Source organism: Nipponia nippon, unplaced genomic scaffold (assembly GCF_047370975.1).
Source record: "Nipponia nippon isolate SJK-2023a ecotype South Korea unplaced genomic scaffold, ASM4737097v1 scaffold_32, whole genome shotgun sequence".
NCBI classification, from domain to species: Eukaryota; Metazoa; Chordata; class Aves; order Pelecaniformes; family Threskiornithidae; genus Nipponia; species Nipponia nippon.
The window spans coordinates 3,052,816-3,079,082 of NW_028262350.1; the positions used below are offsets into that span (position 1 = coordinate 3,052,816).

The following is a 26,267-nucleotide window of genomic DNA, read 5'->3' on the forward strand; positions in this document are numbered from 1 at the left end:
CCACTCGCCGCGGGGCACACCGGGAGCTGTAGTCCCCCGCTCCGCCGCCGCCGCGGCGCGGCCGTTCCCGTTAGGTTTAGGCGCGGCGCCCCGGTGGGGATCGCAGCGCGGCGTGGCGTGGCCGGGTCCCTCCGGGAGGCCGCCAGCAGCCGAAGGGCCCGGGCCGCGCCCCGCCGCCTGAAGGGACGGACTACAACTCCCAGCATGCCCCGCGCCGGAAGGGGAAGCACCGCCCTCGCTATAAGGCCGCCGCGCCGCCGCGCCGCTTAAAGGGGCCACGGCCTGCGCGAAGAGGTGAGTGGGCCCGGGGGGGGGGGGGGGGCGGGCGGTCCGTCCGTCCGTCCGTCCGTCCGTCCGTCCGTCCGTCCGTCCGTCCGTCCGTCCGTCCGTCCGTCCGTCCGTCCGTCCGTCCGTCCGTCCGTCCCGGTGCGAGGTCCCGCCGCCGGTAGGGCTGGGTATCCCCGGGGCCCCGCGGCGCCCGGCCTCTGATGGAGGATCCTTGGCCCGTTCGGGGCGGCGGCGGGCCCGGGGATGGGGCGGCGGGGCTGGGCCGGGCCTCACCCCCGGCCGCGGCCTCTCCCGGCGGGGCTGGGCCGAGGCCGCGGTGAGCAGGCCAGCCGCCTTCCAGCGGGACCGAGCCGGGCCCCAGCCCCTTCTCACGGGGCGGCCGAGCCGGCTGCCGCCGGAGTGAGCTGCCGTTAGTGCCCGGCCCTTGTGCTGGTGCACTGAGGCGTTGGGGCGGCTGGGGACACCCCCTTCCAGTGGGCCGAGGGGGTCCCGATCCGGGGCACCTGTCGGGATGGGGAGCCCTTTGCTCCCCAGATGGGAAAACCCACAGAAATTCCTCTCCGGTGCCCGTTGTGGTCAGCTCTGTCCCAGCGTGACAAGCGAAAGCAGAAACAACCGGGGCTCGTTCCCCGTTTCCCTGCCGTGGGGCTCCCCTGGGAGGCTTTCCTCAAAACTCAGAGGCTCCCGTCTGGCTGGACGTCGCCTGGAGCGGTGCTGTGCCCGCAGGGACGGACGCGAAGCCTCGGCCAGCCTGGAGCTGGGCAGGGAACGGAGCTGCGGGAGGGAGCTCCGAGCTGGGCTAAACTATCCCTGGTGTCTGCTGGTTAGGAAAGGTCCTGCTGTTACCAAGGGGTAGAGACCGCTGCTAAGGATGTGTCTGAGTCAGCAAGGAAGATAAAAGCCAGCAATCAAGAGATAAAAGCTAACGCTTTCTCCGTCGGCAGTGTGAGTACAGGGCTGGGGGAGGCAATCCACCCGGAGTCCGACCGTGTCTGTGGCTCCTCAAACACCCAGGCCGCCGTATCCTGGGCAGGCGAAAGTCCTGAGGCTCCCGGAGCACGGATGTGGGGCGTTCCTGTGTGGCTTCCACCTCTCGTGTCCTAGCTAGAAGACGTTGAAAGCGTGAGCCCTGGAAACACTGAAATGCAAATTGGAGGAAGATTAAACCAAACCCAAACCACGTATCCCAGGGCCCCTTAAACTGAGGCTTTAAGCAAAAGCCCTGAAAGAGGATTTGGTGTAACTGTTTAAAGCTAACTCAGAGCTGCTTTCTCTATTGGGTTTAAGTTGATTTATCAAGTTAAGATCAATTAACTCCAAATAAAGCGTAAATAAGATTAGGCGTTTCTTGGTACAACTCTGCATGAAAACATAGGTAAAAGAAGTGAGCGCTCGGACTCTGTGATCTCAGTTTTCCCCGCTGACTGCCGAGAGCCATCTCCCCCCCGGGTCTCTCTGCTCTTCGGAGCACCCTTTCAGTAGCTGGGAAATTAAATTCCTCTTCCTGGCAACCCTCTGCTGTTCCATTAGGCAATTTCTGAGTCTTTCTCTTTTCCCTCCTGCATTTTTAATCTAGGCAGGGCTGTTATGCAGAGCAAGGAGCTTTAAAAGCAATGGGACGGCGGCAGCGTCCCCTGGGGAGGCCAGGGAACATAATGGTCAAGTTCTACTGCTGAACTGGTTCTGGCTGGGAGCCCCCAGCACGGGGGAGGATCGGAGCTCCCTTATTACCGTGCCAAGCAAAGTGACTCATGTCACATTTGGCTCCTTCGCTCCCCTCCTTCCCGAGGGGAAGAATCACGTGCGCTGAAGCGTGGGGTTTTTTTTGGTAGGTTCCTCTCGCCCTCCCCCTTACAGCTCAAATTGGAAACAGCAGCAGCCTGACCCAACTCCAGCAAGAGTTCAGTTACTCGGAGACATCTCGGGGCAGGCCTGGGTCTCTCTCTGTCTATCCCAAAACTCTTCTCCACTGTTATTAATGCTTTTTGTGCTCTCCGGGTGGAATCGGATGGCTGAAGTCTTGCAAAAAGTACCTGCAAACCGGTGGAGCCAGATTTTTGAAGCATGGTTTGTGGCTCAACCCCTCCCCTTGTCCCAGCTAAAATTAGCTCTGTCTTCAGAAGAGCTTTGCTTCACATCTGAGCGTATAAATAAAGACTGGGTTTCCAGCGCTGCCTGACACTTGGCAACTCTCATGGCCTAAAAGGCAAGACTCCAGGAATGGGGAACAGGTGACGGGTTGCTTTGCCTCTGCGATCAGGCAGCCGTGTCCCTCGGGAGCCTGGGCTGTGACAGGCGAAGTCCTGAGCTGCCGGCTCATCGCAGGGGCTCCAAAACCTCTTGCAAACAGTCCCACAGAGGAGGTGAAATCAGGACACGGGACACACTTGGTCTTCCAGCTCCCCCTGATGAGTATTCCTGGTCTGTGTCTGCACAGTGCGTCTGCGGCGGGGGGACTCTCTCTCGGAGGGGTTTCACTGCGCATTTATTGGGTGTGTGTGTGGGTTATCTCGCTGTCCACCTCCCTTCTTTCCTTCAAGCCCTGGCACCGTGTTCATGGTGTTGTTGCAGAACAGGAATTACTGCAGGAGCACATAATGGTGCAGCAAATTAGCTGCCACGGTCCAGCAGGACCTGGGAGCGCCGGAGGGATGTGGCGGAGGAAGCGGCTGGTGCGATGGGAGCGTGCGAGCAGCTCGCGGCGCAGCTGAGCCAGGAAAGCTGGGCGGCACGGGGGGCACCAGGCACCTCTGCGGCTCCCCAAGGGCTTCACAAACGCTTGTCAGCCCCCCGGCTCCCGCTGGGAGAAGGGGAAGGGGGGCTTAGGGAGGGGTGCAAGGGAGAGCGGGCGCAGTGCAGACACAAAACCTAGCCAGGTGGGGAAATCTGGTACCGAGTTTGCTGCTTATTCAGATGACTTGTGAAAGAGCCGGAGAGAAACGGAGTGTCTGCATCTCGTGCTAATGGGAGACTTACTGGGGTGGCAGCTGGGGAACAGGTCTGATCTACGCAGGAGAAAAGCAGGTTTCCTCTGGCGAGGGGCAGCGGGGTCCTGGTGTGGGCTGGCTGCTTCCCCTGCTCGGACGGCACAGCCGAGCTGGTGCTGGGCAGGCAGCAAGGGGAGAGGGAGGCCTGTAGGGGATGGAAACAGTGATAAAAGCAGGGTTTTCTCCTCCCCAGCCAAACCGGCTCCGCTGGCATTTCAGTGCACACCTGCCCGTGTGTGGAGTGGGCCGGGCTCTTCCACCCTGTCTCCCTCCTGCATTGCCAGTTCTGGCTCTGCAGGAGCAAAGTGGGGACCTGGGGTCTTGGTGCTGTGCAATGACGAGGCTGTTCCTCGCTAACACTGGGGAAAAAGCTCTCCCGGGGCTTTATCTGGCTCTCCCAGAGATCCCGTTATCTGCCTGGGAGCAGGGACGTGCTGTGGGAGAGGGGGGCAGGCAGCTCGCAGGAGCAGCCGGCTGCCCCATCCCGTCCTCCGGTGGTTACAGCCCATCTGAGCTGGGGGCCCTGCTCACCTGTCTGTGACCTGGGGATTTTTGAGTGCTGTTCCAGAAGGCTGCAGGATCCCAGTGCCTCCCTGTGGGCAAGGGGTGACCTGAAGACGAGCCATGGAGGAAAGAGGTGCTGCGGGCTCCGGCTCTGGTCACGGCACACTCTCCAGCACACCCCAGCAAGAGCCCGACAGGCCACGTTGCCTCAGGAGCACGTGGGAGATTAACGCTGGATGCTCTCTCCCCTGTGGGCTGCTGGATTTGAATGCATCCTCTTTATTTCGTGGTGACTGAGGGGAGAGGATCAGGGCGGGCAGCTGAGTGTGGACGTGGGGGTTGGATGGGACAGAGGTGTGAGGTGCCTGGGGGGATGCAGAGTGCATGGGAGACCCTGATGCGTTGATCTTGTCTTGCTAAATCCTTTTTTCTCTGTACAGATGTTTCCCGCTGGGCTCTGGTTCTAGGATGTTGGAGAACCGAGAGGAAGTAAGACCCTTTCTGACATGGGTTTTGTCTGTTCCTGGCTGGGGTTTGGCCACGCTGGAGCGGGTGGTCTTGACTAAGCGCTGTGTTGAGGTGTGAGAGATGCTGAACGCAGGGTCCGTGGGGCAGGGCTGAGGGGTGACAGGGACGGGAAAGGCTGGGGCAGGATGGCCAAACAAGCCGGTGCGGTCCTGGGTGCCTGTCCCTGGGCACCCCTCTGAGCCCTGCGACGGGGGTGACGCTGGCACAGGGCGGCGAGCGCTGCCTCCCTGTGCTCAGGCAGTGTTTGTGCCGTAGGAGCTGACCACGGTGCGCGTTCAGGACCCCCGGGTGCAGAACGAAGGCTCCTGGAACTCCTATGTGGATTATAAAATCTTCCTCCATGTGAGTTGTGGCTGAGGGAGAGGGGTGAGCCGCAGAGCTCGGTTGTGCCATAGGTGAGGCTCATGACTCAGGTTTTCTAGGCACTTTCAGCTCCCCCAACACTCCCCAAAGCCCAATGCTTCAAGTGGATCCCTTAGTCCACTGAGCTCCGGGGTCTGTGCAGGCGAGACCCTGCCCTCCTCTGCCTCGCTGCCCCTCAATCGTGAATTATTTCCATGGTGGTTTTTTTTTTTTTGCAGACCAACAGCAAGGCCTTTACTGCTAAGACCTCATGCGTGCGGCGCCGGTACCGTGAATTCGTGTGGCTGAGGAGGCAGCTCCAGAAGAACGCTGGCTTGGTGTAAGCATGCCTTGTTCTCCCTCCTTTCCCCCTCCTGCACCCAGACACTTTCCCATTGCCCTGGGAGACCCACGTGAACTCAGAACGCATGTGGATAGAAACCCCAGACACGAACACGGGATACCTGAACTCCTGGGATCCAGCTCTGCACAAAGCAGGGTCCTGGCTGCTGCTGTCCCGTCTCTCCTTGCTCTGGCACTGGGGCGATCTGACCCTGAACTGCTGCCTCTGCTTTGTCCCTGCAGGCCTGTCCCAGAGCTGCCTGGGAAATCCACCTTCTTCGTGGGCAGCACGGATGAGTTCATCGAGAAGCGGAGACAGGGGCTGCAGCAGTTCCTGGAGAAGTGAGTAGAGCATTGGTGAGGGATGGATGGAGGGAGGGGACGTGCTGCTCGGGTCCTGCTTAGGGGATGCTGGCTGTGAGGTGGAAGTAGAGCTGTCGATGGTCACCCTCGTGGCGTGGGGCACGTGAGCCGTTGGTGGGGCAGGGCTCAGCGTGCTCTGTGCTCCTGCCTCACTCACCGTCCTCTCTCTGTGCACAGGGTCGTGCAGAATGTGGTCCTGCTCTCCGACAGCCGGCTGCACCTTTTCCTGCAGAGCCAGCTCTCGGTACCCGAGATAGAGGCGTGCGTGCAAGGCCAGGGCTCGCAGACAGTGACAGAAGCCATCTTGCACTACGCCATGTCCAACTGCGGCTGGGTGCAGGAGGAAGAGAGCCGCCCCACGCTGCTGCCGGGAGGAGACCTGCACGGCAGGTAACGCAGGCAGGGAAGGACCGGCCCGGGGGTGCTGCCATGGGGGCGGCCCCCAGCTCCCTTGCTGTGCCTGGAGCCGCTCTGTGCTGGCTGGAGCAGGCCTGGCTCCCAGCAGGGCTGCAAGGCAGCTGGTGACTTGCTGTCTGCACCTCCCCTTGTCAGTGCTTGCAGCTGTGGGTTTGGCTACAGCCTGATTTGAAATGGTTGGTGCCTGTGCAAGGGACTTTCATCAGGAGCAAACAGCCTCTGCTGTGAAATAAGAGAAGCTGCCAGGCTTTCTAGAGACCCCTGAATGTTTTTGAACTTCCCTGTCCCATCCTTGCTACAGTCGTTTGAGGGAGTGAAGTTGAGCACATCTTCCCCAGCCCTGCACGCTGAAGGGGCAGGATTCCTGGGGGTCAGGCAATCGGAGCTGGACGTCTTGGGCTGTCACCAGCAGTCTCCTGTGGTGCCCTCCAGGCCACCCAGGAGGGTGACGTGTCCTGGCCGTGGCCAAGGCTTAGCAGAAAAGAGCTCGAGTCTCTCAGAAGAACTTAAGCTGAGATTTACAAAGGTCTTCAGCTGCTTTCTTCCCTTAATCTCTGGGGAGCGAGGAGCCTTTGGAGGCTTTCAGTGCTCAGGCTTTCTGTGCGTCTTGCCTTCGTTCTCGCAGCGTGAGTGGGTTCTGCAATTCCTCATGCCCATCAGAGCTTCAGAGTGCTTGCTGCATGCTGGGGAATTAATCGGGCATCTCCCTGTGGGGTGGCTCCCCTCCCTGCAGCCAGTCGAGGGTTTTCTGCACCTGGGGAGGCAGCTGACCTGCTGGGAGAGGAGGGCATCCTCAATTTGCCACTGCTGCAGCTCCCTGCAAGAAGCTGAACAAGCACAGACATCACCTGCGTGTTCGAGTCCTGTGGCAGGCGGGGTAGGTACCCAGGCAGGGTGGCTTCGTGCGTCCTTCTCAGCTGCCAGCACCGTCTGCCCCTCGCTGGTGGCAGCGTCCCCCCCCCCCTTTTCCTGCTTCAGGCTTCAGCGCAAGGATGAGCGGCTGCTTCTGTGGCTGAGCTGGCGGGAAGCCGAGGGCTGTGGCGGGGCTGTGCAGAGGGGAAGCAGCCGCTGCTGCGCAGAAGGGGCTGCGCCAAGGAGGCAGCGGTTGACGTGGAGACGCGCAGGCACCTCGGGCCCTGCATCTTCCCTGGATCCCTTCTCCGCTCTGACCTGTTCTCTCTTTCCAGCTGTGCTGGCCTGGGAAGCCCGCAAGGTCCAAGCTGCCTGGAGACCTTTCCGCACTGGAGCGACTTCGGCATGGATGACACCCACTCGGACAGTCCGGATGAGCCAGCGGAGCCCTTGGGCGGACAGCGCGAGATGCAGTAAACGGCTCTAGTGACCTCGCCTGCCTTCCCCGGGACCTGCAGCCCTTGCTGGAAGAGGGACCACTGCTGAGCCAGAGGGATGCCCAGGCTGGCGGGACTGGGGCTGCACTGGGAACACGGCCTTGTCCTGGGCTCTGCGGTGTCCGGGGCTCACGTGCTCTCTCCCTGCTGACTCTCGACTGTCCTTGATGTCCCAGGCAGTGTGTTCGTATCGCTCTTCTCTTTGGAGAAGAGACCTAGTGGTTAGTGAAACCTGTGTTTGTTGTTCCCATGGCCTTTGCTCTCTGACTTGAGCAGTAGCAGGGCTTCGTTAGGTGGCAGTGCCAGTGAGGCTCTGTGTTCTTGGCATGTCCCTGGCCCGGGTCAGGGATACGGTGGCTCACATCCAACACGATGGAGGAAAGCTTTCCTTGGTGGAGCAGCAGGCTGGGAGCAGGGGCTCTTCAGTTTAGTCCCCTGTGTTCCCCTCCGTGGTGCAGGCAGGGGAGGCTGTGTTTCCCTGCTAACAGCCGCGCCCTGCAGCTCCTGGGGAGGGTGGTCTCAGCTGTGCGGAGCCGCAGCCCACCCATGGGGTGCAGATACCGTATCCACACCTGGGGCCTCCTGGCACAGCTCGCCCCACAGGCTGCCTGCAGCTGGGACGAACAGAGATGAGGTCCCGCCCGGGAGCGTGGGGCAGGGGAACGAGTCGGTGGGGAGGCACGGAGGGGCACTTTGTCTCCCCTGCCCCTTTTGAGGGGATGCCCCTTCCAGATGGGCTCCTTCCTCGCACACCGATTGCCATGCACGGTGGGGAATGGGGGCCCTCACAGCCAGGATCTAGTTTGCCCGGAAAGAAGGAGCATGGAGCTGCCTCGGAGTCGGCGTCTGGCATCGCTCGGGCTCCGACTACTCTTGATGCCTCTCCCTGTGCTCTCCTGCACCTTTTCCTCCCACCCTCAGCACTGGTGAAGGCAGAGCCGACGTGCTCTGACTTGAAATAAAAATGAAGTAGAAGAGACTTACTGGTTGCTGGCAATGTCTGTCCTCGCTGCGTGGGCGGAGGGAGCTGAGCCGAGGCTGAGCTAATTGCGGGTAGATGGCTTTAGGGAAAAGAGGGGGTTATTGCACCTCTCGCCACGGGGCTGGAGCTGCTGAAACCATCGGGGCTGACCCTGCCCTGGGCAGCAGCAAGGTCCCTGGGGCCAGCATGGGTGGTGGCAGGGGACAGACAGGACAGGTGAGGGGACACCGTGGCCCCGGAGTGAGTTTTGCAGTGCTGGGCCTGGCTGGGGGGGTCTCAGCCCCACGCAGGGGCCAGGACACATCGGGGAGGGGGAGGGAGGGTTGGAAACCCGTCGAGGCACAGCCAAAATGTCAGGAGAAGTTCATTGCGAAGGCTGGCAGCTGCTGGCACGCCGGAGCGCCGCTGCCATTGGCTGCCCCCCCTCATGCATATTCATGTATATTCATGAGTGTGCGGCTCCAAATGGCGCAGCTGTGAGGCCAGCTGTGCCCACGGACCCGCTCCTGCGCCCACGCGCGCCCTCGCCCACGCGTGGCCTTTGCCTGCGCGCAGCCTCACGCAGGCAATGCGCCCTCGGCCGTATCCTGCCCCCGGCTCCCTGCGGTCCCCCGGCACGGTTTGCACCGCGAGCTTGGCCTGGCACTGCCGCGTCCTTCGCTTGATGCCTCGCCAGCAGCCAGCCGGCCCCGGGGCTTCCCTCGGAAGGCGGATTTGGACAGGGCAGCCCGTGGGGCTGCTGGAGCAAGGGCTCCGTCCCCTCTCCTGCCTCCTTGCAAGGCCCCATGGTGCCCATCCTTCCCCCTCGGGGCTGCAGCCCCGCTGCTGGCTGCGTTTCAGAGCCAGGCAGAAATTATTTTTGGTGGCGTTGATCAGCTTTGCAAAGCTGTCGGGAAAACAGTGACTCAGAGGCAGACCTGGCCATGGCGGGGGGGAAACAGCCCTGCTCCTGCTTGTCACCCCGTGTCCCCAGGGCTGCAGAGAGCTCCTGGGGGTGGGGGTCCCGCCTGGGTGGCACCGTGCAGGGCTGCTTTGCTGCAGAAGCTGGGGGAAATGGCGCTGGGGGGGTGACAGTGCCCTCCGCCACGCGTGGGGCTGGCTCAGCCCCTCGGTGGCCTGATGGCTGCAGGCAAGTGCCGTGCCAGGGGTTACGGCAGCCGGTGAGTCAGCTCCGGGCACGGAGCCGCAACCCCATCGCCTCTGGGGGGTCAGGGACACGGTGGGCACGCAGAGCCGCCCAAGGTAACCTTCCCCACCCGGAGCAGGCGAGGACGGCTCGGCCCCCTCCCCGCGCCCTCGCAGCCTGGCACGTCTCTCTCCTCCTCACCGCCTGCCAGAAAAACAGCCTCGCTGCTTGGAAGCGGGCCAGGCTCTCCAGACAGCGCATCCTCAACCCCCCAAGGAAGGCTGCCTCTCACGTCTGTGCAAACCAACCCCGGTGCTTCCCCAACGCCGTGCAATGTGACGGGGGGGCTCCCGCTCTGACCCGGGGCTGGAGCAGCCCGTGCTTGGCCAAAGCATCCTGCTCCCTTCTCCCTCTCCTATCCTATCTCCCCAGCCCCTCCTCAAGCACAGCATGAAGGTCTCAGCTCTGGAGTCCCGGGCAAGCCAGCGGATCTGGGGCAGGATCAGGCCTCCTGATGCCTGAGCATCAGGATTGGTAATGGGGTGCAAACAGCCAGGCCAGTTCCTATACGTGGGGCTGGGGCAGATGCATCCACTCAGTCCCAAGCCCTGGTCCTTTTTGCACCGGAGCATCCGCCTGGGCAAGAGCATTGGTTCCTCCCTGCCAGGATCCCAAAGGACTCCCAGGAATGATGATGGAGAGATGGATACTGAGCCCTGCAGCTGCCTCAAAAATGAACTGGTCCTGGGCGAGATGCTCACGGATGGGGAAACGGAGGCAGGGGAGTGCTGAGCACTGTGCCGAGGGGCAGAGCAGAGGGAGCGCTGCTCTCTCCGGGTGCGCAGATCCCTGCCGTCCCAGCACGGGCTCTCACAGCTGCTCAGGGTCACCCCCGCTGCGGAAAGCCGGGGCTGGGAGAGCAGCTCGGGAACACTGGAGGGATTTGAGACAAGCTTGTGCCCTGCCAAGCTGAGCTCTGGGCATCCCAAACCCATCCTCCACACCAAAGACATGTCCGTTAGGGAGGTGCCTTCGCCGGTGCGAGCGAGGCCATGCGCGGGAGCCTGGCGAGGCAGCAGGCACCGGGATGGGTTCGGCTGTGTCCCCGCAACCCCCTGCATGCCCCCAGGGTCCCCCGGGTTGTGCCTGGCTTCCAAACATCTGCACAGCTGTGCTCCGGAGAAGCCGTTCGGCCGACGCCTGGGCTCACCCTGCGGGCGATGCTCCTGCTTCGGCACCAAGCGCCCCAGCCGCTGCCGGCCGAGGGCTGGCGGGTGCCGGGGGGCTGCTCTGGTGCAGCCCAGGGGGTTTGGGCACCCTCCCCGAGAAGGCTGCAGTCAGCAGGTACTTACCACCATCTAGTGGCCCTTCAGCCAAGTGCGGGAGGAGGAGGAGGAGGAGGAGGAGGAGGAGGAGGAGGAGGAGGAGGAGGAGGAGGAGGAGGGTTAATCCTCAGTCGTGGCCTGGGATGGGACTGGACCAGAGGGCTCTGGGGATGCTCAGAGCTGGGGCTGGGGGCGAGGGGCCACTGCCCGCGCCCAGCTCCGGCTCCAGATCCACAACTAAGTCTGGAGCAGCCAAACATGGAGAGGAAAATGGCTTTATTGTGGGCTACCAGCCCCCCCCGTGCCCCTGCAATGCCCCGGTGGCATCACAGCGGGTACCATGGGGCAGAGCAGGGCTCCAGGGCACCGTGCAAGGGCTGGGTGGTGGGACGTGGGTCTCTTCATGCAACGGGTTCCCACAGGAGGCTGGGGCTGGTGGTGGGGACAGCGTAACCGGTTTCTCAGCATGGCCAGGGAGAAGCACCTGGATTCGGGGAGGGGGAGAGACACGGGTGACGGTGGGGAAGGGGACACCGAGACACAGGCTGGGACTGACACGGCCTCACACGTCGGTGACTCGTGGGCACAGAGGGGATAAGGAGGGTGGGAGATCTCTGGGTGAACGTGGAGGTCTCGCTGCCCCAGGCAGGGGTCAGGACTCTGCCTCTAGCTTGGCTGCAGACCCCCTCCACTTTCCCAGCCCTGACCCGTGCCTCAGTTTCCCCATCTGCCAAATGCCTCCATAAGGGGTTTTGTTTGGGAGAAGAACACTGCCTATGCAGCGCTTGGTGTCAGCGCTGGTGTTACAGCTGGTGACACACAACTCTGTGGGTCCGATGGAGGTGGCTGCCGGGGTTTTAGCACGTTCCTCCCCGGAGCTTGAAGGACTTGAAATGCAGGGAGGGACACGGAGAGGGTGGCATTGTCCCTGAGCTGCAACTGTGGTTCCCGGTCTCGCCTGCTCCCATGTAAAATGGAGTTCAGGAGATGGAGCCAAAGAGAATCCTCAAGGCTCAGCACCCTGGAGATGCTGGGGCACCCCAGGAATGGAGCCGCCTCCCCAGCGGGTGCACCCCGGGGTGCCACCTCTCACCTGGGGTGCCGCGGTCCTCATCGCTCCTCCAGGTCGTAGGCCGCTGCCAGGTAATCCTTCGGGACAATCCCGACCACGTTGTTGAGCTCTCCCACCCACCAGCCGTACACGCCGTACTCCTGGGGAGACACAGGGACGCGGGTTTAGTGCCAGGGCAGGGGACGTGGCTCAGGTCCCTTCCTTCGGTACCTGGATCTACAGAGAGCAGCCCCCAGACTCCGACCCGAAAATACCCCAGTCCCACCTCTCCCGCTTGCAAATCCTTCCCTGTCCTTCCTAACCCCCCCCTTCCTTCTGGGCCGCTCTCCCCAGGTCCTGCAGGGCATGGCTTGGGGCTTGCTTGGAAACTCAGCATTTAATTCACACCCTGCTATTTTGGGGTATTTCAGTTACAGATGGCAACCCTCGGGATGGCCCAGGCCCCAGCCTGGCACTCTGTGAAGCCTCTCCAGGTGGATCATGCCTGGGTAACCCGTCCCCTCCCCAGATTTACATGTGATTTTCCCCTGACAGCAGACATTGGAGGCAAATAATAACAGAGAAAACTTCCCCCGGTGTGCGCGAGAGGAGGAGTTAGCACACGCAGGCTTAAGAAGTTTGCCATCAAAATAAGAGAGGTTTTTTTTTTTTTAAAAGGAGATGTTAAAAGTGATGTGCACAGCAGCACGTCCCGTCTCATGTCCCACGCGAGCTCTGACACCCCCGGCCTGGTTGGGGCATTTAATGTGTCCCCGAGTTCATCCCTGCTTCCCGACAGGGAAAGGGTTTTGCTTGGGAGAGGGGCTGAGTCACCAGAGACAGACATTGCTCCCGAGGCTTCCAGCTCTGCAGATGGTGCTGCCCTCGCTGGAGCCAGGGAAGGGTCCCAGGAGTCCCGACACTCCCCAGGTTGGGACCCCAATGCTCCCCAGGGACCCACACCCCAGCAAACAGCACCGAGTCAAGCCCCCGCGATGCTGCTGGATAGGGAGGAGCGGGGACGGATGGGGGCTACATCCCCCTGCCCCGCTGTCCTCACCAGCCAGGGAGGAAAAAATCCTGCTGCAAAACCAGACGGAAAAATTTGGGTCTATTTGCTGTAGCCTGGAGAGCCATGGGCAGAGGGGCCGAGATGCACCCCAGGTGCGACGGGGAGCCCCCAGCCTCCGCTCGTCCCCCCCAGCTCTGCCGTAGCCTGAAAGCTATGAGGTATTTTAAAATAATTTCTGCTTTGATGAATTGCTGGGTAGTCCGCGATTGCTCATAATCAAAGGGAGGAAAATGCAAATGAGAGCCAGCCGAGAACTCGCGGCACCGAGCGTTTATTTCACTGCGCAGTGCCAAAAAGAATTAAAACAACATTAAACTCCCAGCAATAATGTTTAAGTCCTCGTTTCCAAGTGCCAAATTGCACCACTCTGGATCATACAGATGTTCGTTAATTATGCTAATTTTTATTAAACTATTAAAACGAGGAGTGCACTGGCACAGCAAGGCAGAGCCCAGTGCAGGGTGAACTCTGCTCTCGTCTGGAGGTGCTAATTTACATCTCGCTAACGTGCTGATGCCTGATACCGGCTTTTGGAGGGGGATGAGGAGAAGGAGGGAGCTTGAGGATGGTTTTGCTGGAATCTACCTAATTACACGCTAATGGGGCCTCTGTGCTCAGTACCTGCCTGGACTGTGTTGGGGCGGGGGAAGTAATTTAGCTGAGACTTTACAGAAGGGACTGAAAACGCACTAATTGGGAAGATAATTGCTCCAGCGAGGTCGGTGGGCCCCGAGCGTGCTGGTATGGTGGCATCAGGAGAGGGGAGCGGGATGCTCTGCGCCCTCCGCCTGCTCAACCTCCGTCAGATGCTGCATGGCAGGAGCTCGGCAGGGTGCTGGAGGCAGCACCCATGGGTGCTGATGCTGTGCCAGGAGCCCCCCGGGGCCCTGGCACACAGCACCGGGCATCAGCCAGGAGGCAGAGCAAAGCCATTGCTCTGCCCCGTCCCCAGAAATGCAGCAGAGCCGAGCAAACTGGGAACCCAGTGCCCTTTCCAGGCTGGTATGTAACAGGGAACTGGATTTGGGGGTCATCCCAACACCCCAGCGGCCATCCCCCTGCTCAGCCATCCTCTACATGGCCACGATGGCCTCACTCCGCTCCTGAAACGCTGTGATGTTCTCCCAGAAGGAAGAAAACCCCTCAAAGCACTTCTCCACGTTTCATTCCCAGGATCCCCGGTGCCAGGCGAACCCGAAGCAGACGCTCGTTCAGATAATCACCCGCAATCAGGGCTTTTATGGTGGGTTGGTGCACGGGGCCGTAAAAAGCTTTATGCTGCTAATCTCCATCGACAAGGGAGAAGGAAAAGGAGGAAAAAGAAACAAGACGACAACCACAACCTGGTTTCTCTCCTGCCTTGCACCACGGCTCCTCCAGCATCACCCAGGAGAGACGACGCTCTTCCCAGCAGGAGGAAAGTGGAGCCCCTGAATGACCCAGCTTCAGATACCCCCCATCCCCATCGGGGGGGACATCCCACAACCCAAGCCCACAGTCACAAAGGTGGTGATGGCAACGTGGCCAACTGTCCCCTGCAGGGCCTCAGATGGACAACCGCCTGGTGGGACCTAAACGTGCAGCCACGTCTCTCCAGCAGCACTTTCCCTGCTCCACTGAGCTCAAATTGTCCCGTCCGACATCCCTCCCGCCCCTCACCGAGAAACACGGGCTCTTCCTTCACCGAGCAGATGATATTTACTCCCCACCGGTGCTCCCAAGCCCTCCTTGCCACCGCGCTCCTTCGCCAGCCCTCGTAAACAACCCCGTCGGGCTTCGGGAGGGCCATTAATCACCCCCCTTTGCACAGAAGATCAATGACGCTTTGATGGATGCCGAAGGAAAAGCCAATCAGTCAGGGACTTATCGGTTTATGATTGCTTGGCCCCATTATTAGTGCTTGTCTGTCATACATTATTGTTAGGAAAATGGAGGAATCTAATTCATAGATGAGGTATGGCGGGCGTGCGAGGGGTCGGCTGACACCGGGGAGTTTTATACCAGGTCAGCTATACATCTATTTACCTCGAAAACTGGCTCGGAGCTGCAGTAGGCTCTGAAATCGAGGGGCTACCTGTCCTTGGGGAATTCGGGGCCGGCGGCAGCTGAGGGATGCGGCTGGGAACGCTGTTTCCTTGGCACATCACCCAGCCTGGCTCATGGAGGAGTCATCTGGGCAGCGCTCACCCTTTGCTTCAGATCATGGCCTACCATTACCTGCCCCCCACCACGCTGCTCTTTTGTAGGGTAAATCCCTATAAAAATAAATGATTCCCACTTGCTTCCAATGATTCAATTCTCAGCTGGTACAAGGAGCTGAGGACACACAGCTGGGGCTGGGGCATTGCTCCTTCCCCTTGTCCTGTCTGCAGTGCCTGCTCCGGCATCGCCCAGGGTGGCTGCACCATCCCATCCCATCCCATCCCATCCCATCCCATCCCATCCCATCCCATCCCATCCCATCCCATCCCACCAGGCTCTCCATGTCCCAGCCCAGGGGGAAGAAGCCAGCAGATGTAAGGGGCTCAGAGCAAGCAGTACTAGGGGAGACAGAGGGAGAGGAAGGTGACGGTCCCCAGCTGGGGAAGGCCCGGCAGCAGTGACCACCTGGGCCTGGGGAGCCATGGGGGCAGTTTTGGCAAGGGCAACACTGCGGCTCCTCCTTGAGATGAGTTCTCAGGCTTTCTGTGGGGCGACCGGCCTGACCGAAGGCATTCAGGATGTAGCCCATCAGTCATTTCCTATTAAAAACAAGGAACCAACCAACCAAGGCAGCACCACGGACCAAGGCGCCCGATGACAAGCCAACCCTGAGCACACCGCGGCGGTGGCATGACCCGGCTTGGGGTTGCCACCATGGGAGGGACGCACGTCCCTTCGGGCACCCCGGGGCCGGCTGGCTCCCTGCCTGGACACCGCAGCCAGGGGGGACGGCGCGGGGGACACACGGCCGGGGCAGACAGACGGCGGCGGCCGGGCCCCCGTGCAGCGCGGGAGCGGGCAGAAGGTGCAGCTGGAGCCCCGCCAGCCGCCGGGGCCGGGCTGGGAGACAATAGCGGCGGCAGCATCCGACCCGCGGCACTGATGGGATTGGGAGCCCATGTGAAACTGCCGTATTAATATTTATTCCACAAAGCGCGCGGCTCCCAGCTTTCCGCGGCTCCGCCGCGCTCTGACCGCAGTACCAACCCTCAGGCACCGCAAACACAATTTGAAAACAATGTGACGGAAATGTTTAATCTGCTCAGCCCATCTGTGCTGCGTATTTCTCCAGATCTCCCTGAGAGAGGCGCCTTCGAATCTCCACATTGCCTTTAATATTCTCCTAAATCACCTCCCCACTGCACTTCAAGGGCCATTGCTACAATATCACAGGTTCATCGAGAGTGCACGGGAGAAGGGGGGTGCAGGGAGGGGAGGGTGAGGGACGGGGGTGTCGGCTGGGATATTTTTTATTTTAAAATATTTCCCAGGGATGGTGTTCCTGTGCCCCTCGGACAGGCGAGAGAGAGGAGAAAAAAAAAGGGGGGGGGAGAAATCAGAGGGAAGTTATTGTGCTGTTGCTGGGAGGCGATTAGCAAGGCTGTTTAGAAGCAAACAGGCTGGAATGGAGCAAAAATCATTTCCAAAGAATCGCTTTTATTAATCTCCTTCCTCGGCCGCTCGCTTTCACATGCGGCTGCCACTATTCCTCTCTCCGGAGGGCCCCATCCTGCTCCGCGCTTCCCATGCCGAACGGGCGCAGATGCTGGGTGATGGGGGACCCCGAGGCGGCAGCAGCCCGGGCGGGGGGGGGCTGGGCCCAGCACTGCACTCCCGGGTCCCCCCGCCCCGGCACAGCTGTGACCTAGGGCCGTGATGCTCCAGCTCAGGTGCATCCCCTCTCCCTGCCTCAGTTTCCCCATCACACCAAGGCCGATCCCCCCATGAGGTTTTCCAAAGGGCACTTATAAGAAAGATGGGGACAGACTTTTTAGTAGGACCTGCAGCGATAAAACAAGGGGGAATGGTTTTACACTAAAAGAGGGGAGATTCAGACTGGATAGAAGGAAGGAATTTTTTCCGATGAGGCTGGTGAGACACTGGCAGGGGTTGCCCAGAGAGGTGGTCAATGCCCCATCCCTGGAACCATTCAAGGCCAGGCTGGACGGGGCTCTGAGCACCCTGACCCAGGTGAAGCTGTCCCAGCTCGTGGCAGGGGGTTGGACTGGATGGCCTTTGAAGGTCCCCTCCAACCCAAACCATTCTGTGGTGCTATGATTCCATCTGCACTGGGACGCCCCCGTTCCCCCCCAGGGCTGCTGGGTGCTGCCACCCCCAAACCACCCCACAGCTGCGTGTGGGGTCCGGGGGGGTGCGTGGGGCGTAGGGGGTGTGTGGGGTGTAGGGGGTGCGTGGGGTCCGGCGGGGTGCGTGAGGTGCAGGGGATGTGCGGGGTCCAGGAGGGGTGCCTGGAGCCTAGGGGAATCTGTGGGGTCCAGGGGGGTGCGTGGAGCACAGGGGTGTGCAGGGTTCAGGGGTGTGCGGGGTCCAAGGGTGTGCAGGGCCCAGAAGGGGCGCACGGGATCCAGGAGGAGTGCGCAGGTCCTGGGGGTGCGTGGGGTCCGGGGGGTGTGTGGGGTCCGGGGGGTGTGTGGGGTCTGGGCTGTGCGGGGTCCGGGGGTGTGTGTGGCGTCCAGGGGGGCTGTGCGGGGTCTGGGGTGTGCGGGGTCCAGGGGGGCTGTGCGGGGTCTGGGGGTGTGTGGGGTCCGGGGTGTGCAGTGTCCGGGGGGTGTGCGGGGTCCAGGGGGGCTGTGCGGGGTCCGGGGGGCTGTGCGGGGTCCGGGGTGTGCAGTGTCCAGGGGGGCTGTGCGGGGTCCAGGGGGGCTGTGCGGGGTCCAGGGGGCGCGCGAGGTCCGGGGCTGTGCGGGGGCTGGGGTGTGTGGGGTGCGGGGTGTGCGGGGGTCGGGGTGTGCGGGGTCCAGGGGGGGCTGTGCGGGGTCCGGGGGGGCTGTGCGGGGTCCGGGGGTGCGCGGGGTCCGGGGGTGCGCGGGGTCCGGGGCTGTGCGGGGTCCGGGGTGTGCGGGGTCCGGGGGGGCTGTGCGGGGTCCGGGGGTGCGCGGGGTCCGGGCGCGCGGCGGGCGGGCGTCGCATCCCCCGCGTTGCCATGGCAGCTGCTGCCGGCTTCGCTTCCCGCATCCCCGGGGGCCGCGCAGCCGGATCCACCTGCTCCTCCCCGACCTCCGCGGGGTCATCGCCAGGTCGGCAGAATAAATGAACGGGAGCACTAATGATGTGTTTGCTGGCTGTTTATGCTCTCTGTGTGTCAGGGGCACTCACATTTAGAGAGCTCATTATGGCTGCAATTAGACTGCACCATTGCTAGATATTTAACTCCTTTTTCTTTTAAATTAGCATTTTAATAACGTGCTTTGAGCAGGGGAAACAAAATGACCATTTTTCACGGACAAACTTCCTAGCTGTAGGTGCAACTTTAATGGCGAAGTTGCAAGGGAGGTAAAATAAGACGAGGCCTGTTCCCTTCCCACCTATCCCTGCCCTCTCCCCCTCCTCCCCGCCACTGGGAAGGGGGGAAAAAACCGGGAGAGATTTTTATTTGCTTTATCGCACACTCCATTTCCCAAATTTGTTCTGCAGCCAATTATTTTCGCCTTTAAAGTCCTGAACGCTCACGCCTGATGAAAATTAGCAGCCATCTGAGTTAAACTCTGCCTGTGACCTGTGAAGAGGGCTCGAAATAATTGCGTACATGCGTGCGTGCACGCGCGTGTGCGAGGAGCCATCCCTCCCCGACGCCCCGAGCTGCGAGAGCGGGCGCGGATGGGAGCAGCCAGGGCCGATTACGTGATGGGTATTATCAAAATATCTTTATACAGTAACCCCCAGGGCCGCTTCCCTGCAAAGGTCACCGCGATTATTTCCCCTTCATTCAGAACTCGTCCAGGAGAGGCGGAGGGGGACGAGGGGGACAGCCGAGGGGCTGGCTGTGGCCACTGGGCCAGGAGGGGGGACGGGGAGCGGCGGAGGGGACGCGGCAAAGGCGACGGCTCCGTGACTTCCCCGGGAACTTGCAAAAACGCCCGTTTTCTTCCCACCCGCTTCGCCAAGTGCAAAGCCCGACCCCAACCAGCCCAAAAGTCGCGGCTTCGTTCCTCCATTAGGATTTATGCTCCTAACGAATCGATGACCCTAAACCACCCATTTTGCCGCCAGGGATTGCTGCGCAGGCCACGGGGAGCGGGCGAGGGACCCCCGGGGGTGGGTGCACCCACTGCTGCTGGGCTGGGAGAGGCACCCGAGCCGGGACAGGGGGTCACCGGGAGCGGGTGCCCCCCTCTGCCCTGCACCCCGGTCCCAGCCCTGGCCAGCTCCAGCCCCTTTCTGTAACGACTGGCAGCCCCCAGATACCCTGGGTCAGGACCAGGAGCCAGAGCTGGGACCCCCACGCAGCCGAAATTGCGCCGAGGGTCCCGAATCAGCAGGGAGCCACAGCAGGGAAGGGCAGGAGAGGAAGGAGACGCAGCCTTGGCGAGAACGATGCTTTAAACGTTTCCTCTCTTGCATCCGCTCAGCTGTACCTTAGACACCACCGTTTCATAAATACAATCCGGGTAGCGCAGGCTATAATTTGGTGATAGCTACCCCAGGACATATCTAGATACACTTCTGTTATTTTAATTAAATACTGCATTATGGTTTGTGACAACTTCATCGCTATAGCGTAAATGAATTTGGAATTAAAGTCTTACTTAGGCATTCCACTACTTCTCCCCCCTCCCCTCCACCCCTCCGTGCTACAAAGCAAAAGGCTATAAAATCAAGACGTTTGTTCATTTACAGATGGAGCAGCTTGGAAAAGAAAAAAAAAAAAAGAGAAAAGGCGAGACGGTGCAGAAGCGAGCGCGAACACCGGTGGCTTGCGAGCATCCTTGGGTGGAGGAGAGCACAAATGGGGGATGCTGAATATTAACTGTGTGCATTACCGTTATCCTCCGAACCGGGCTCCTCCGAACCCCCCTTCCCCCGGCCGCGGGATTTCTGTGGTGTCCGCGATTCTCATTTTTAACTCTTGATTTGTGACTGCTGCCGAGCGGACGAAGCGCTGGAAGTTTTAGACCTTTGGGGATTCGGTCTGTGGGAAGGGCACGGCGGCGGCCGGAGAGGCTGAGTTATGGCAAAGGGAAACTTCTTATTTCATGCCCAGGCCTGGGAGTTTCAATTCCATCCATCTATTAACTCGTCTCTAATGAAACTAGACTGTACGTGACATTTTGCAATATAACTGCTTTAAATGTTACCACATCAATTGGTCTAAATGTTACCCGCGCCTCATGAACCGGGAGATGGTTTTATAATTATCTCCGTCTCTCTCTAACGAACAAAGATTTCTACTGTCTGCTGGTATTTTACATTAGCAAAGGAAACAAGGATGCCTGCTCGAAACACGGGTGCTCAACAGGCTCAGACAAATAAAAATCACAAGTCGTGAGGGTGGCAGAGGTGTTGCCCGTCACCTCTTGGCAAATCGATGCCCGATTTAAAACCTTCCTCATCTATTTCGCCTACGTGCAACTGGGGTTTCACCCTGTTCTCCTCTCGTTCCCTCTATTGCCGATTAACCACCCCTCAAATAAAAACGACTCGTATCCATCTACCCGCACGCGCACGCATATATATGTATATAATATGTAGATCCATAAAACGACGGCAGCCCGTGAAAGTTATGGCCGGGGAGGGATGGGTTTAACGACGAGGCTCCGCTTTAATATTTCCCGTTGTCACAACCCCAAGTGAAATCTCCACTTCCATTTACAAAATAAGCCTGGAAATTGTTGGGCATTTGTTATACTGGAAACAAAAAGCTTTTTTTTTTTTTTTGTTTTTTGCCACCCATTTGAAACGGGGCATCGCGGCAAATGTCACCCCCACCTCCCCGGCAGATTAGCGAGGGGCTCGTTACTAAATCTCTGTCTAATAAAGGCAGAGTTGACTCTGGAGGAGCTGCTGGTTATAACGCTGGCTTTGGAAAATGGAAGGATTGTCACACTTAAAGACACAAATTTCCCCTGTAATATATTCGAATGGAAACCTCTGAATCCAATACTACATGGGCATATCTAATAAATTCACAATATTTCAGCCTCAACAGCCTACAACGGTTAGTTTTAAAGATTTATGTGGTAAAAAATTACTCGGTGATGAATATAGTTTATTCTGTGCAGTATTGGAGGGTATAAGGAATTAAACTACTGTCTTTAACAGTGAATTTATTATTACCTCTGTCAAAGCCAAAGTCTTTAACAGCATTTATTATAAATTTCAGTGCAAAATAAATGGTCAGAGTATGCCTTAAACCTCAGACCCCCCCAGCAGAACCACGTGCCAGCCCAGGAGAAGTTCACGGGCCGGGGGGCAACATCTCAGCAGCCCCCCAAGACCACCAGGGCTGGCATTGGGCTACCATGACCACGGGGAAGGGGCCACCACGTGTCCCTGCCACAGCCACCGCTGCCCCGTGGGGACAAGGGTCACCCACCACGGAGGGCAGGACGGCATGCTTGGAGCTGGCACGGTGCTCAGCGTGGGGTGAAAGCAGCGGGGTTGCAGCAAAATTTGGGATGCAGCAGTGGGGACGTGTGGGTGAGTCCCTGTGGATGAGGCAAAATCTGGGATGCAGCAATGGGGACGTGCGGGTGAGTCCCTGCGAATGGGGCAAAAATTGGGACGCAGCAGCGTGGACGCGCAGGCACTGGGCATCATCGGCGCTGCCTCCCCGGCGCTCGGCCACCCTTTTGTCCTCGCCTGCGATGGGTGTCCCCTCATTTATAAAAATTACCTGGGAGGAATGAGGCTGCCAGGGGCTTGTTCTGGACGATTGGTTCCCGCCGGGGGGGCGAGGGGGCCGGCGGGGGAAGGATGGCCCTCGCTTGAATTTGACCGGTGGGTGACCGTTGCCTTCCAGCTGACCCCGCCGTCCCATCCCCATCCCTCCCAACCCGGGAGCCTCCCAGAGGGGTTATTAATGGGAGTCGAACGCCGCCGAGCCTCGGGAGCCCATCTCCGCAGCGCAGCCCACACCACCGGAGACCTCGGGGGCTGAGCCCACCGCCCCGGGATGTGGCTGCGCGCTGAGCCCCGACCAGGCTCATTACACGATGGCTCCATCACCCGCCAGGTTCAGCGCATCGGGGGGGCCCGTGGCCACCCCCGTGGCCTCTCCCCACGAGCGAGATGGCCCCAAATCCAGGCAAAATGCCACTAGATGTCACCACACGCCTTTTGCTCGGGGTCCGGGGTATGGGAATATGCCCCCCCTTCCCCCCCTGCTTTCATTGAAAGCAATTGAGAGAATTAACTTATCCGGTTTTATGGCCTGCTTGTCACATCCAACTAAGCCCACTTAAAATAGGAAGTCTCGCTGCATTCAAATAATTATCATAACGTACAAATCACTCAGCCAGGGGACAAGGGACCGGTGCCGGGGAAAGGGACATGATGCCGGGGTTTTTGCTGGGATTACTGCTTCCCCCTCCCCAAATTCATTTCCCCATGTGTTAGCCCAGCTGGGCTGCACGGAGCGGGGTAGCGGGGTCCCTGCAAAGCAGGGTGACGAGGTGGGGTATGGGCTCTGCCGCTCGGCCAGCTCCAGCTGTGACCCCCCCGGCCCCCTTATCCCTGTGGCACCGGGGCCCAACAAAGCGCTGGTGGCACTGGGGGTGCGACAAGGAGCCTCCTGCCCGAGTCTGGGGGGACGATGAGAAAAGCCCTTGACAGTGACATCCCCTGGACTCCAGACATGGCAGCGAAGGGACCGCTCCGAGGAGGGGTGCAGCGGGTGACGATGCTGCCCTCACCCCGGCCAGGACTGTGCACCCCCTCTGCCGCAGCACCCCCCACCCTCCCCGCGCCCGCAGCCCCGGGGCTGCCGAGTCCCCCCCAGCTACCCATGTCCACTAAAACCCCCAAATCCCTTTTCCCCGCTGTTGATGCTCAAAATGTCAGACAGGACCCGAGCAGCAGCCGGCGTGTGTTTCAAAGACACCAGATGGATTTTTATATTAGCTACTATTTCATGTTCAGACAGAGCGACCGCACCGCTAAAACGGCAGCCTCGATGCTGCCGAGTTTGCTTCTGAGATTAATTTTGCGAAATTAATTGGGACAAGATTGAAAAGGAAATTAAAATGCAGCTGAGTGAACAGGCTTTTCAAACACCTTTCCCCCCCCTCCCTTCACCACCTCCCTCCTTTCCCCCCCCCGGCCCCGCGCCACCTCCGTTCTGCGGCGGCCGCGAGCATCCGTCGCGCAAAGTAATTTACAGGGGAAAAGCTCTCAGGACCGATCGGTTACGTGTGAGGAAGCCAGCACAAGAGTCGCAATCTGGAGCCACTGAAGAGAGCGAAAACCCTGCCGTGACTCCAAGCTGTGTCCCCGAGCTGGCGCGGGGGGGACCCAACCCGCTCAGCCATCGGCGGGATGGACTGAGGTGCCGGCAGCGGCGTGGGCACCGAGGGCTGCGGGTATCACCCCCAGGGATGGCTGTGGGTGGCTCCTGGTGTCACCCCCCTGGATAAATGAGGTTATGAGCCAGGGCTGTGGGTTCAGTGCCCAGAGCACGTCAGCCCCGTCCCAGGGGGCAGCGGGTCACTAAATACCACCATAAAGTGCTTTGAGATCCAGAGACGGGGAATTCTCAGCCTTCCAGAAAGGGATGCTGAAGCCCAGACTCAGAGCTGCTCTCTGCTGCTGCCAGGGATGCAGCTGCCTCCGCGAGGACACGCAGGAGCTGGCCTCAAATCCGCATTTTTGTCTGTGCCACACTGGCTGCAGACCTTCGGGGAGGCGGACGGGCAACCGGTGGTCAGCCGCAGCGCCAGCGCTGCCCAACTCGGAGCCTGCAGGAGCGAAGGGCACCCGTGCTGCGGGTCCGGCCTCAAGGGCTCCGATGGATGGACAAAACCTCCAAGGGAGGCCTGACACTGCCACCGCGGCTCTCCTGCCCATCGCTGCGGCGTCTGATCACCCGTGTCCACCCTGGGGACATCCTGTGGCTATCGCCAGGATGCGAAACTAAATCAGATTCTTTTCCTCAGCTATAAAACGTGGCCTTGGTCTTAACAAGCCTGAGACTTGGAGGTGCTCTTCGTCCCCAAAGGTCCGTACCTGCTCAGTTGAGGCACCGCTGCACGCGCTGCCCTTCCCCGCATCGGGGCCGCTTGACCTTCCCCGGGTGGGTGCCCACCAAGGGCAGACGGGGCACAACCACCAAGTTCACCACTGTTCCCATGCCAGACTGGGCTGTAAAGCGCATTGCAAAGCACCATCCACACCATGCAACCCCCCAGGTTCATTGCTGTCCTTCGGGTGCAAAGCGCATTGCAAAACAAAGTACAACCCCCCCAGTTCATCGCTGTTCCTGTACCATATCGGGGTGCAAAGCGTGTTGCAACCCCTCAAGTTCATCGCTGTTCCTGTGCCAGATCAGGGTGTAACGTGCATTGCAAAACACCCATAAAATGCAACTGCCCCAGCTCATCCCTGTCCACGTGCTGTATGAGGGTGCAAAGCACGCTGCAAAACACCATCCACACCATACAACCCCCAAGTTCATTGCTGTCCTTGAGATACAAAGTACATTGCAAAACAAAGCGCAGCCCCCCAAGTTCATCATTGTTCGCCATAGCACGTCGCAAAACAAAATGTAACCCCCCAAGTTCATCATCGCTCCTGTGCCATAGCGGGGTGCAAAGTGCATTGCAAAACATCACCCATAAAACACAGCCACCCCAGCTCATCGCTGTCAACCCCCGTGGTCCGGCGGGGACCAGCTGGGAGCCAGGGCAGAGACCTGCGGGGACGCGCAGGGCTGGGAGAGGGTCACAGGCACTGGTGGCTCTGCTCTTGCCCCCACAGACCCGCTAATGCAAACACTTAATTTATTCACCTGCGTGCACTTGCCGAAGGGAGCCCTGGTCACACCCGGCTGAGCAAGCCAATTACCCCTGTAATACCTGAGCAACAGCACGTACCGACTCCATTACCGTGGAAAAAAAAAATAAAAATAAAATAATCTTGCTTTGAGGCATTTGAAATGCCATGTGTGAAGGCAGGGGGTATGGGCAGGAGTGGTATTGATGGGGCAGGCACAGAGGGGGGAGCGGGATGCCGCGCATACGCGTGGAACAGGACCCCGGCATCCCGCTCTCCCCTCCACTAAATTCCTAATTTAACTCTGCTTTGGACCTTGATTTTTACCAATTTCATCAGCTCTTGACCTTGCAATTGAGCCCCAGCCCCGCGACAATGAACACGCTGGCGATGCTCTACCTTGCTTAGGATGTAGATGAGGTCTCCGCGGTGGAAGGAGAGCTCGTCGGGATGCTCGCTGCTGCAGTCCCACATGCCTTGGTAGTAATTGGCATAATCTCGCCAGGGACCTCCTGGGGAAAAAAAAAAAAGAGGGATCAGGGTGATAAGGAGTTATATGGGGAAATACAGGGGTTGTGTTGTGGGTGGGGTGTTGGGGGAGAGGGGCTGGTATTTGTTGGGGAAAGGAAGGAAATGGTGGTGGTATTAATTTTGCATTTCAATTAAAAGGCAGAGGCCAAAGAGGTACTGCAAGAAAAAGGGGCTGGTCAATAAAGAAGTGCAGTATCAGTAAATACACATAAACACATTGATAAATGTTTCCGTTTCAGAAGACCCTGAATTAAAGCTGCTTACTACAAACCACAAAGGGAACCAAAGACGCCTTCCCGCTCTCCCAAGCCCCTCATCTCCTCCTCAGGCTCAAACCAAGCTGTCCCCGAGGTGGACACCCGTAACCGGGTCAAGAGGGGACATGGGGCACCACCGCCAGCTCTGCTGGGCAGTGTCCCCACCACGGTGACAGCCGTGCCAGAGGCCGTGGAAGAGGAATACTGTTAATTAACAGGGGTATTTGCACGGGGCCTCCGGGAGGATGCTGCTGGGAAGGTGACAGCCAAGTTTATTTATTAATTAAAGAAGCCAAGGGATTGCAGTCGATGGAGCAGGGCCTGCTCAGCCAGCAAACAGCACCGGCTGCTCGACTGGGAGCACCCGGAGCAGGAACAGGGATGGGACGAGAGCAGGGAGCAAACATCTGCCTTCACTCCCCATTCCCGGGAGGTCAGAGAAGGTCCCAAACCTTCTACGGCATGATACAACCTGATAGCTCAGGTCCCGATCTTCCCATCGAGCTGTGAGTTTGGGAAGGCAGAGCCTTTGCTCGATGCCTGTGATCACAGTCTGCTGCAGAAAGGGAAGGCAACGTGAGCCAGCAAACTCTTTTTTTTCCCTTTTTTTTGGGGAGTGAGGCAAATAATGATCTGTTTGCTGAAAGCCATGGGTTTGGGCTGATGAGACTGTTGGCAAGCGGCGCCAAGGCTGGGGACCGCCCTGGGCTAAATGTGTGCGTGGGTTTTCTGGAAAATGTCACAGCAGCATTTCCAGAACGAAACATTTCCATCTTTGCCTTCTCAGAATGGCATTTCCCACCCCAGAAACTGGCCCAGAGGCCAGAGCCACCATGATAGGTGGGTCACCGCTGCGGGGGCAGAAAGCATCCCGC

The 26,267-nt window shown here is 59.6% G+C and overlaps 2 protein-coding genes across 11 annotated transcripts in view; one reads left to right on the forward strand and one right to left on the reverse strand.

Annotated features, from left to right (window-relative positions):
- Window positions 1-213: 213 nt before the first annotated feature.
- On the forward strand, window positions 214-8,099 carry SNX11 (sorting nexin 11). Of its 6 annotated transcripts, none has more exons than XM_087770342.1 (7): window positions 214-294; window positions 4,220-4,268; window positions 4,563-4,649; window positions 4,889-4,989; window positions 5,235-5,333; window positions 5,532-5,744; window positions 6,959-8,099. In XM_087770342.1, the coding sequence occupies exons 2-7, from the start codon at window positions 4,248-4,250 to the stop codon at window positions 7,098-7,100; spliced, it is 663 nt and encodes a 220-aa protein (XP_087626468.1). In that variant the 5' UTR covers window positions 214-294; window positions 4,220-4,247; the 3' UTR covers window positions 7,101-8,099. The 6 variants fall into 6 exon arrangements, 5 of the variants coding, with proteins under 5 accessions (XP_087626468.1, XP_087626471.1, XP_087626470.1 ...); XM_087770345.1 differs by lacking the exon at window positions 214-294 and adding an exon at window positions 1,115-1,233; XM_087770344.1 differs by lacking the exon at window positions 214-294 and adding an exon at window positions 2,578-2,709.
- A 2,713-nt stretch (window positions 8,100-10,812) lies between these two features.
- SKAP1 (src kinase associated phosphoprotein 1) overlaps window positions 10,813-26,267 on the reverse strand; it is a 158,295-nt gene continuing 142,840 nt past the window's right edge. For all 5 annotated transcript variants that reach the window (XM_087770107.1, XM_087770108.1, XM_087770105.1 and 2 more), the window contains 3 exons: window positions 25,004-25,116; window positions 11,647-11,765; window positions 10,813-11,037 (listed from right to left, as the gene is read on the reverse strand). In XM_087770107.1, coding sequence (XP_087626233.1) covers window positions 11,664-11,765; window positions 25,004-25,116 — 215 coding nt within the window. In that variant the 3' untranslated portion in view covers window positions 10,813-11,037; window positions 11,647-11,663. The remainder of the gene's footprint in view (window positions 11,038-11,646; window positions 11,766-25,003; window positions 25,117-26,267) is intronic.

Bases quoted from the DNA above. Each gene is read 5' to 3' on its own strand.
- SNX11 (XM_087770342.1), top strand. From the start codon at position 4,248: ATGTTGGAGAACCGAGAGGAA. The intron at 4,269-4,562 runs GTAAGACCCTTT...TTTGTGCCGTAG, and splicing joins TGTTGGAGAACCGAGAGGAA to GAGCTGACCACGGTGCGCGT. The intron at 4,990-5,234 runs GTAAGCATGCCT...TTGTCCCTGCAG, and splicing joins CAGAAGAACGCTGGCTTGGT to GCCTGTCCCAGAGCTGCCTG.